The sequence below is a fragment of the Rhinolophus sinicus genome, linkage group LG09 (assembly GCF_036562045.2).
Source record: "Rhinolophus sinicus isolate RSC01 linkage group LG09, ASM3656204v1, whole genome shotgun sequence".
Lineage (NCBI taxonomy): Eukaryota > Metazoa > Chordata > Mammalia > Chiroptera > Rhinolophidae > Rhinolophus > Rhinolophus sinicus.
In genome coordinates this window covers 33,665,361-33,676,988 of record NC_133758.1, presented here as the reverse complement: position 1 = coordinate 33,676,988, position 11,628 = coordinate 33,665,361, and the positions used below count along the sequence as shown (strand labels likewise).

Here is an 11,628-nt window from a genome sequence, read left to right as displayed (position 1 = left end):
TTTCATTGAATTAAAAAACTACATTGGCTATGAGACACAAAAAATGAACAGATACACAAATTAAGAACAAATATTTTACTTTTCAGAAGGTTTGATTTTTCATTATTTTCAGTAAAAGCAAATAAATGAGACATATATTTTGGAATTATTTCTAAAAAATAAATGTGAAAAAGTTCTGTTTGGTATCATAACAGAGAGCTATCAGTTTTCTCAAAGTACGAGAATTTCAATTATTTTGTGAGTTGGGTTGTAGTCATTGGGTTACCAATATTGCCATAGAAAATGACACTTCAAAATTAAACTTATAACCTGAGATAAATAGCCATATTTCTGCTTTAGGTGAATAATCCATGAGGCAAATGTTATCAAACATCTTTCAAATATAGATTTTTATTGTTCTTCACTGTTGTTGAAGATTCACTTTATACATATACAATTTTTTGTTTTAAATTTCTGAAAATAGCTTGATATTTTAAAGGATCTTTGGTTAACAATAATTGATCATTTTCAAAGTAAAAATAATGCTTGATTTTGCCATAAAAACTTCGTCCAAATTTAAGATAAAGTAATATATTTGATATCAGGTAGTAAGACCTGTTTTCTGAGAAGTGTCTCAAATCATTAATGGATTTAAATAACTGATTATGTAATTCTATTAAATTATGCTTTCAGTAAGGGAATTTTAATAACACCAGAGATATAATTGCTTAGAAGTGAAAAAAATACATAGTTTGAATGAAATTGGCCAACATTAAAATGAATCCCTTCTAAACCTGAAATTCTATGAGTCTGAGAATTAAACTTAAAATCTGTTTTTATCTACTAAGCATTTATCTTCATAAAAATAGAACATTTAATTTCTTATCTAATAGTATAATTCATTTGTTTATTATAAGTACTACTGGGTTTTCTATAACTCATTCTTTAAAACAAATCATTTTGATTTTTTTTTAAGCGAAAAGAATGTTTTGGCTCTTCTGAACCGGAAATAATAAAAGTGCTGTTCACTATGAACTGAAAGCAACACAAACTAAAAACAGTGTACAAACACACACAACCTTGGGAACATTTTTTGAGGCACAAAATCCCTGACACACAAGAGGTACATGAAAGACATTTAACAAAAAGAGTTCCTTTATATCATGTCACATCACAACTTTTAAGATTTTCTTGGTAATACTCATGCAATATGCATAAACAATATGGTTGTGATTTAGCAAATCTGATGAGATTGCAAGCAAGGAAAAATACAGGTAATGCTGGTAGGAAGAAAAGCTGTTTAAACCCTTTCTTCTTACCCTTTAAGACCCTAAGAAAGCTGTGACTTCTTCCACATAGAAGGCTGAAGATCTAAAGCTCAAAACTAGTATAACAGTTTACTGTATTAGTTGGCTGTCAATTATTGACAGTTCCTTCATTTCACACAAGGGTTAACCTTTGTTTCGTAACATAAATTTACATTGTTTTTTCCCATGCAAATAAAAAAGTCTATAAAAGTCCAATAAAGGCATAACCAATTACATGCAAAACTGCAACACAGCTTATTTTTCAACAATTTGAACCCATTAATTTACATCACATATGTACAAAATATGTTTAAACAGAAATAAAGCATTCTCTTGAATTAAATTATAGATTTCAGTATAAAAATGTTTTTCTTTGTAGGGAGCTCTCTTAACTTCCAGTCTTAAGCAATGTCATCCGGCTTCTGCAGTGCTCGCCGTGGGGGTGTGTCTCAGAGCAGAGGATGGGAGGGAGGAAGAAAGCTGACTGTACAATCTCACACTGGAAACACTGAGGATGCCAGCTCTTCTTACAGAAGGGGGCACTGTGACACATCCCTTCACTGACCTCCATGAAGCGTGCACTCCAAGTTTATGATCCAGCATTGTGGTCCATCTTGCCAGGAGAGCGACTTGTTTTAATAGTCTTCGATTGGAGCTAACTCTGGCATGAGGTTTACAGATATATTTGTATACAACCTATCCACCAGTACTTTTGGCATATATATTAAATTGTTCAACCCATCGATGTACTGACGCTCTTTTGAATACCTTAGTAATTTGTACCTATAGTGTTAGAGAAAAAAAAAGTAACAGAAACAAGTGCAAAAAGAAAAATTGATGAGGCATATGCTCAAGATCATTCTTATAAATTAAAGCATTTAAAGCTCTACAATCTTTGACTCTCACACATAATTAAAAATCTTTCTAAATCATTGCTGTAAATTAGCATTTTTACGAGTCTCAAAACGCCACCTGAAAAAATTATTCTGCACCCTTACAACGTAGACATCTTTAAGAAAGAAAACATATTATGTCTTATGTTAAGAAAACACTTTTTCTAGAAATAGTTAACTGGGCTCTTGAAAATGCATGTATGTATGTAGATATATGCATATCTCTTCAAAACAAGCACAAAAATGCTTCACTTCTATAAAAAAATGATATTGACAGAAAATCCCCTTCAGGGGACTTTTTTTGGGTGCAATGCATTTTTTAAAATCTTCCATACATTAAATAATTTTGCAACCTTGGTAGCTTAAGAGGATATTAAACTTACCGTCCTAAAAACTGGACTTCACCTCGGTGATGATGAGGAATAGATTTGTATTTCCCTAAGTCCCCCTCTGGTCTTGTTACATTATATCCAGCATAGTGAACTCTACAATACAATATACAGAAATGAAAATATAAAGAAATAAAATCTGACATAAAAATTGATTACATGAGTTCAATTTAAAATACAAAAGAATGCTCTAATGAATGTGTTGTCAATAACTTTAGAAGGCATTCTTAATGAAAAAAAGAAGAAACACAAAATAAGATTTAGGAACCTCAAAAATTTTCCATCCCAAAGAATCTTTTCTTGAATTAGCAAAGTACAATTTACCTAAAAGAAAGGAAATGTATAGAAATTCTGTTATTAAGCAAGTTGATCTCAACATACCTGTTCCAAAGGTCATCATCTTCTCCTCCCCATCCCCAGAAGGCATTAGGAAAACCATTGATCTTTCTAAATTGTTCCACTGTCAGTCCACTTACACCACCGAAAAACTCTTTATATGGAAGACTAAAAAGAAAGCAGAATATAGCATCCTAAAATGAAATCAAAACAGTTTGCCACATGAAATCAAGTTTCAAGTCTTTTATGTGCTTTGCACAATATACTTCTATTTTCCAAATAAATAAATCTGTTGATTAAATCGCATTCTGGGAAATGTAAAGTACACCAAGGAACAAAATATTTTTGTATTCTAGTGAAACAAGTACACCTAAATGTGTTATGTAAAACACAAAATAAAACACCTGTAGTAATTAAAATTTAATACTTAGTATTGTTACTAAACCTAGTGTTCAAAAATTGTATATTTTCACACCAAAGAATACTTGATTAAGTATATCAATAGCTGTCAATACTATTTTAGATGTTGCTAAACTAATAATAAAATTTTCTAGCTTAATTGAACTTAATTATAAATACATTATTTAGTATATAGGCCAGGATATATATAAATTATAAAGATAAGTCTAGCATTTAATTTTGAAATGACAAGTGCCTATTCCTACAACAATCATATCTGTTTGGATTATACTCCCCCAAATACTCATAGATATTTACAAACGTTTACTTTTAATGCAATATTTTTAAAAAATGACTATTTTTTAAATAGAGACATAATGGACATGTAACATTGTATTAGTTTTAGGTGTACAACATGACTTAATATAGGTACACATTCTGAAATGACTACTGAAGTAAGTCTAGTTAACATCCATCACCATACTGTTACAAAATTCTTTTTTTTTCCCTTGTGATGAGAGCTTTTAAGATCTACTCTCTTAACAACTTTCAAATATACAATACTGTGAACTATAGTCACCGTGCTGTACATTACATCCCCAAGACTTATTTATTTTATAACTGCAAGTATGTACCTTTGACCACCTTCACCCATTTCGCCCATCCCACTCGCCTGTTCTCTGTATCTGAGTTCAGTTGTCTTTTTTTTAGATCCCACATGTAAGTGAAATCATATAGTATTTGTCTTTCTCAGAGAAATAACTACATTTTCAAATTTGGATTTCATTTTCCTTACCTTTTCTTAACTCATGTTCTAAGGAATTTGTTAAACTATGTTATCCATTTAGATCTAGATTGGTTTTCTCATGTTGAGGTAGCACCCCTAGATTTGCAGACCTGAATGGTACTATGGCCCCAAATGTGCTAGTGGGGAGAAGCGTGCTAGAGCCTCTGAAGGGACCAGGCCAGTGTGCAGGGCCAGCAGAGAAAACACGACCACGCACAGCATCTGAGAATCGCGCTGAAGGAAATCTGGCCCAGACCCTATCCACAGCCGCCTCTGAGAAAGGGAGGGGGATTCCACTGTTTTGTTGAGGGACTCTCACCTTGTTCCCTGTAGGGAAGAAGTGCTGTTTTGCCAGCGGGGATCTTGTGTGGCCACAGAAGATGGGAGAGGCCACTCCTGCATGGAACTCTAGGGTTGCAGGAGAAAGCAATCTTGGCCCTGCCCTGGACCTAAGGCACCCTAGGAGAGTAACAGCAACGCAGACCCCAAAGACAACCATGGTGTCCCAAGAGACCTCATGAGGCTTGCACTTGGGAAGTTAGGATTCTAGTAGTAACACCAGCTGGGGTTCAACAGAGCCAATAAACATTCATGGCTCTGTTGTGCTTCCCACACTAATTGGATTATTCTTGCCCAGGCTAGCGGTTTGGGAGAAACCCGAGATCAGTAGATAGGTAGGGGTGCAGGCATGTGTGCGTATGTGTGTGCATGTGTGTGTGTGTGTGTGTGTGTACTGACATGTATAAACTGACATGCATATTAATTCCCTTTATTGTTCTGCTTAAGTGGAAACAATCAATGCATAAAGCCAAGAAGAAAAAGATTAGGTAAAAATAAAGATACGAATAGATAAAAAATAGAAACTGTAAGCAAGCAAAAATCTAGTAGTGTTTATCTTCCAAAAGAGAGAGACACACTAACCTGGGTACCTGAGCTTTCTGGTCAGCTGCCCTCAGAGTGGGAGTGAGAACCACTGTGGGGCAGAGATGCTTCATCAGGCTTTGTCCCGAGGCTGACATCTGCAGGGCCCCGCCATTCCCGACCCCCATCATTCTCCGTATGCTACCACTTGAATTTCTATTCAAACTTCCAAGATACCCTACTGTCCCTGGGATTAGTCTAGGTAGATATAAACATTTTACTCATTAGAAATTAATATTTGCAAGTAAAACAATTCATTTAGAATTCTTAGTTTATATGACCTTTATGAAATTTTTTAGTGAAAATCAATTACACTGAATCTAATTTGAGTCTAGCAGGCTGATCAACATTGAGTTTCCAGAAGTGCCAAGAATCAGATCCTGAACCTGGATGTCTTTCCCAAGGTAACACCAGGCTTGGCGTTCAGATACTGTGGCACTAAGGAAGAGGTTTCCCAATGACGACCATGACCAGCAAAAAATATAAAAATAAAAAAGCCATTCTTTTCCTGTTTTCGGGCTGATTTGCCTGGTCAGGTCACTGCCTCTCTCCACTCTGTCAGTAGGGCAGCGGCAACATCTCCCCTGCTCCAGGCTATTTTCTCTTCTCTCCACTTCCGTTAGCCAGTGAAAACTATGATGCCTTTCCCAGGTCAGACTTGCATACTTTGATGTTAATTTAAGTTACTGTCACAGATTCAATGACTGTTCACATTTCAAGTTATCTCCAGTCAGAGAATGAAAAAATTTGTTTCTTCTTATTAAAGGCAAGTCAAGAATCCATAGCTTAGAAAGAAGATACACTGCATTAAAACATCACTGGGGGAGGGGAAGCAGAAGGGAGACAACAGGTGCTACCGTGTTTCCCCGAAAATAAGACCTAGCCAGACAATCAGCTCTAATGCGTCTTCTGGCGCAAAAATTAATATAAGACCTGGTCTTATGTAATATAAGACCGGGTCAATATAATATAATATAATACAATACCTGGTCTTATAGTAAACTAAGACCGGGTCTCATATTAATTTTTGCTCCAAAAGATGCCTTACAGCTGACTGTCTGGCTAGGTCTTATTTTGGGGAAACATGGTATGTACCTGCGGGGCAGGTCCAGCACATGGGCGCGCTCACCAGCCTATGGAAGGGCTCTATTACTCCACTGAACAAGGAAACCAATGTTCAGAGATACAAAGTAACTAAACAACTCCCATAACTGTTAAGTGGGAAAACCAGAAGTTAAATCCACATTTGCTTGATGCAGAAAGCAGTCTCTCTTTTCCACCACCCCACGCTCAAACCTCTGTGTGAGGAAGTCCCTAGATGGATGACAAGCGACTCTGCATCCTGCTCCCTAGGAGGACAGGCTGGAGTTAAAGATACTCCTGAGGCTGTGGAACATTCTCAGATCCAGGCACATCATGCTGCTGCCGTTTCAGTGACATGATTCTACAAGTACATCGTACAATATCTGCAAGACTGCACGTCACTTACATATACATGTATTTATCCAGCTTTGCTGCAAAATGACGTGGCATTTCTCCACATCCATAATAGTTCCGGTCGTTTTCGGGTAGATGATCCACATCATGGAAGATGACGCAGTCCCAGACGCTGTCTTTCATGGCCTCTTGGAAGCCCACATTGAAGAGCATTGCACGGTTAAAAGGTTGTGTGCCGGTCTTCACAGGGAGAAAAACAGAAACGGACTCAGGCTTTATCACCTGACTTTTTTCTACACTTTTCTAACTTGTTAAACTATGGTCAAATAATAAGCACATATGAATCAAATCCATACAATAATAAACATGTCAGGATTTTCAAATATACCGTTTAAATGTACTTGCGTTATTTTATACTTTGGTAACATACAGGAAAACAATGTGGTCGTCTAGTCCAATGGTCAAGCATCACATTTATACAATGACATCATTTATGTTTCTGTTTTCCTTCAACTACATCAAGATATAGGTTATTTATAACCGGAAAAATATAAAGTCATTAAAAATAGTATGGGTTGTATTTTTTTACTGAAGCTTTCCATGTGCTGTCAAGACTAAGAAAAGCAGGAAACTGAAAATGACTCAACAAACGTTAACCCTTCTCTTATATAACAAGGCCAGGGAGGGCTAATTCTGTATTACTAATGCTTATAATAAAGACAAAGACAGGTTTAGAGAACAAAAACAATTGGAACTTACTACATAAAACTTCCTTTACTATAACCATTTTCCTTTATTAGTAGAGAAAATATATTAAAATGCCCAGGCAACAAACCATTCCTATTTCTATTATTCTTACTTATGATAAATGCCAAGAGTATTTTAAGGGACAAAAAAATGGGAACTTGTTACAGAGAACCCAACTTCCTATATTATAGCCATTTACCTGTCTTTATGAGGAAATTACATGAAGGTGCATTAGCAATAAAAAGTTTCATTCTGTATCTAAACAATATTAAACAGCAATTACCTATACTTTAGCAATATTTCTGATTCCCAAAATATTTAAAAGGATTGTGACGGGAGTGAATGAGATATACAATGTAGTCACCACCTGAGTGCTGCCTCAGGAGTGAAAAGTTACTACTTTTCAGTCCTGGGTCTTGCACTAACTGGAGGTAACAGACATCACTTTACTTCTTACAGCTTCTTTCTTCACCAATGAAATGGAGGGAATAAAAGGGAGAGTGAAATTATAACGTGATTACTGGTATATCAACATCAGCTTGAACTACTTCCCTTCAAGGTTTTAAAAATTGTTTATTAAATGTGGACAATACTTAATGGCTTATAATAAAAATAAGTTCTATGCCTAACCCACCTTCATCCTCCAAAAGCAATAAATTCCAACTCCTCTAGCAGTTTATTCCAGTGCTTACCTCCATATTTCAAGACAATGAGAGTTCTGATATTTCCTTGCTTCATTAACTTTAGACATCATTTACTGACTTCTTATCGTGGTTGTTGAGGATTTACACCACCACACTCACTGCCCCGCCATCTACTCTCCCAATATAGTTATATCATAACCTTTGGTTAAATCAATAGTGTTTACATTATTAGGACTGCGGAAATATTGTTTGAGTGCTGAGTGAATTATGATTCTGCTTTCTTTCTCAAACTGAGATTAATAACTGCCTTTTGTTTTCCTAGTTTTCTATATCACTATTATTACTTTATACAAAAGCCCCCATAAATATGTCCTATATCTATTAATAATTGATGTAATCATTCAAACAGATCAAATCATTTATCAAGTCTTTCTCCATGCCCCATGCCCAACTCCAACTCCCCCTGCCCTCAGTTCGTGCTGCAGTCTGGACTGGTCTGACCACGGACAGCTATCATCCTGGGACTTGTCCTTCATTTTCTAGATCATCTATATTTTTTGCTTGGCTTTCTCAGGCAAAGGCACCTCCCTTAGCCGCTTCCTAAGTTAACATCCATGAAAAAAAAAATAAAACTTTTTAGTTAATGGATGATTGACAATGCCACCAATCTATCCTCACACTTGATTGACATTTTTGTCTTGGTAAAAAGTTCTCGGCAGAAAATCACTTTCCCCTAGAATTTTAAAGGCATGGATCCACAATCTTCTAGCTATCGACGTTGCTGAGAAGGTTCATATGATTATGATACATAATCATTGGTAATTTGTCCTACAGAACCTTTTTGATATCTTCTGTTTTTAATCGGTATTCTTAAAACTTCTGTGGGGGGTCAGACGGCTCAGTTGGGTAGAGCACAAGCTCTGAACAACAGGCTTGCTGGTTCGATTCCCACATGGGCCAGAGAGCTGCTCCCTCCACAACAAGATTGAAGACAACGAACTGCCACTGAGCTTCCTGAGGGGCAGCCAGATGGCTCAATTAGTTAGAGCACAAGCTCTCAACAATACAATTGCCGATTCAATTCCCACATGGAATGGTGGGCTGCGCCCTGTGCAACTAAAGATTGAAAACAGCAACTGGACTTGGAGCTGAGCTGTGCCCTCCACAATTAGATTGAAGGACAATGACTTGGAGATGATGGGCCCTGGAGAAACACACTGTACCCCAATACTCCCCAATGAAAATTAAAAAACTTCAAAATAATATGCTTCACAATGGACCCAGAAATTATTCATGTGTACATTTGGTCCCCTTTAATCTGAAGACTCATGTCTTTGTTTCTGGAAAATTTTCTTAATTTCTTGGGCCACAGTCCTCCATTCCACCCCAATTTTTTTCTGCTATATTTTTCCAGAACCCTGATTAGTGAGTGTATTAGTTATCTATTGATGTGTAAGAAATCACAGCAAAACTTAGTGGCTAAAAATACAATAGCCATTTATTATGCTCACAGCTTCTGTGGACAGGGAGTTCTGACAGCACAGTATGTACTCGTATACCTCATCTCTGCCCATGGTGTCTGGGCCTCAGCTGGAGGATCCACTTCCATCTGGCTCACTCACAGGACCAGCAAGACAATGCTGCCAAGTCACTCTCTCTCCACAGGGCTGCTTGAGTGTCCTCATCACATGGCAGCTGGCTTCCCCGAGAGCGAGTGATCCAAGAGACCAAGACAGAAGCAGCACTTTTTATGACCTACCCTCCAAAGTCACATGCAGTCGGGCTGCCCTCACAAGTCAGCCATTATTCATTGCGGGAGGGACCACACAAGGGCCTGGTTACAAGGATACAAGGATCCGTGAGGCCATCATAGAGACTGGTTACCCTGTGATGTGTTGGTACTCTTAGACTGATTCTCTTATGTTTTGTTTCTAGTTTAGGAGTTATTTTCTTAAGTTTATCTTCCAGCCATTCTGTTGAAAGTTTCATTTTAATTATCACATTTTTATTTTCAATAACTTTCTTGTTTTAATTATTCTTTCTTTATGGTATCCTGTTTTTGTTTCATGGATTATCTTTTTTCTTCATTCTCTGTAAATATTGATTATGAATTTCTGTTGTCATTCAGTTCTTTTAAGATTTCCTCTGTTCTCTCCAATGTCTCTGTGATCTACACACCTTTTGCTCGATTGGTTTTGTCTCTTCTGGTGGAGGCTTTCTTCAAAATCTGAGGATCCTAGGCTGCCCATTCATTACTTTTTAAGTAAGGCACTTAAAAAGCTGAGGGAAATTACCATGCATGTACGTATGTGAGGATCATGGCATCACTCTTGCCTCAAACACCACACACATACACACATGCACGTGCAAGAGCAAATCCCTAAACAACACCAACACCACAAAGCCCCTTTCCTCTGTCGCAGTGTTCTAGATGGCATAGCTCAGAAAATGGGAACATCCTTGTACAAGACAAAAACCGTGGCATCACTGTTTACTGTTCTCCATCACTCACACAGCACCTCTAACTCATCAGCAAATAATATCACTTCTAAACCCAATGTAGCCCACACCCATCCATTGCTCACCTCCTCCCATAGCAGCTCAAGTCAACACCCTCTCCTACCCGGACAACTGCAAGAGCTTTCTAACTGCCCACGTTTCAGCCCTTGTTCCCCTCAGTCTATTCTCTGAACAGTCATCTTTTTAAAACAACAGTTAGATCATGCCATTCCTCTACTCAAAATCCTCTAGAGGCTTCCAACCTCATGTGGGATAATCCAAATCCTCACCCTGGCCTGTTAGGTCTTTCATTATCTGCTTCTCAACTCATGTCTGATTTCCTCCCTAACATTCTCCTCCATTTATCACTCTAGCGACACTGCCCTCATTCCCCAAACACACCAGGAATGCACATCCGCCTAACACCAGCACGGCTTGTACATCATTCGGTACATCATTCAGGGCTGCCCCAACCTCACCTCCTCCGAGAGGCCTTCCCTGAACACTCTGTATAAAAGAGCACCTCTCCTTGCCCTTACCGTTCTCTCTGCCCTGACCCTGCCCTGAGCACCACCTGACATATCACATATTTATTTATTGCCTGTCTCTCCTCACAAGAACAGGAAAGCCTTACCTGGTTTGTCACTGCTGTATTCCCTTTTTTTGAAGGAATGAAAGTGGGCTTCGTGAAGGTGATAAAGTGATAAGCTGGCCTTTTGCTATAGAGACTTCCACACATTAGACTGGGCATCTTCTTCCAGGGGATAATCTATTTCTCTAATGAAGACATCACTTGTGCCCTTTCTGAGTTGGAGGGGCTAGGGAGACTCATACCTAACTGCTGGCTTCAAAAAGCCAAACAGGGATGAGGCCTGAGGGTCCCTAGGGTCAGCATGCAGACTTACTTAGCCCCTGGGATTTGAGGCCCCACAGGATAGCTCTGTAACACAGTCAGGACCTTCTCTAGTGGGATTTCTCCAGAGGGTAAACTTTTCATTTTCTTCAAGATATAGCAGAGAAATCAATCGCCTGTCAACACAAGCAAAGATGAGGAACTAGGGATTTGATTGTTTTAGAATCAAACTTCCAGACAATTTCCTCACTTTAGCCCAGTGCTTCGAGTCCATCTTCTGTGACACCTTTCAAGGGCCGAGATGTGCAGGGGTTTGTCCAGCAAATTAATTCAAGCTTGTCACAATCAAGCACATGGTTTTAAACATCCTCTGCTCTGCTAAGGGGGTTGCCAATGATCCATCTGCTTCCTGACTTCCAGAAATGTGTTGAATACTC

General features: G+C 38.0%; 1 protein-coding gene across 2 annotated transcripts in view; it reads right to left on the bottom strand.

Annotated features, from left to right (window-relative positions):
* Positions 1 to 372: 372 nt before the first annotated feature.
* B4GALT6 (beta-1,4-galactosyltransferase 6) overlaps positions 373 to 11,628 on the bottom strand; it is a 61,426-nt gene continuing 50,170 nt past the window's right edge. The window contains exons 6-9 of one of the 2 annotated variants that reach the window (XM_019741268.2): positions 6,501 to 6,688; positions 2,950 to 3,072; positions 2,563 to 2,664; positions 373 to 2,069 (exon numbers count right to left, since the gene is read on the bottom strand). In XM_019741268.2, coding sequence (XP_019596827.1) covers positions 1,922 to 2,069; positions 2,563 to 2,664; positions 2,950 to 3,072; positions 6,501 to 6,688 — 561 coding nt within the window. In that variant the 3' untranslated portion in view covers positions 373 to 1,921. The remainder of the gene's footprint in view (positions 2,070 to 2,562; positions 2,665 to 2,949; positions 3,073 to 6,500; positions 6,689 to 11,628) is intronic. The other variant, XM_074340196.1, reaches the window with a different exon arrangement.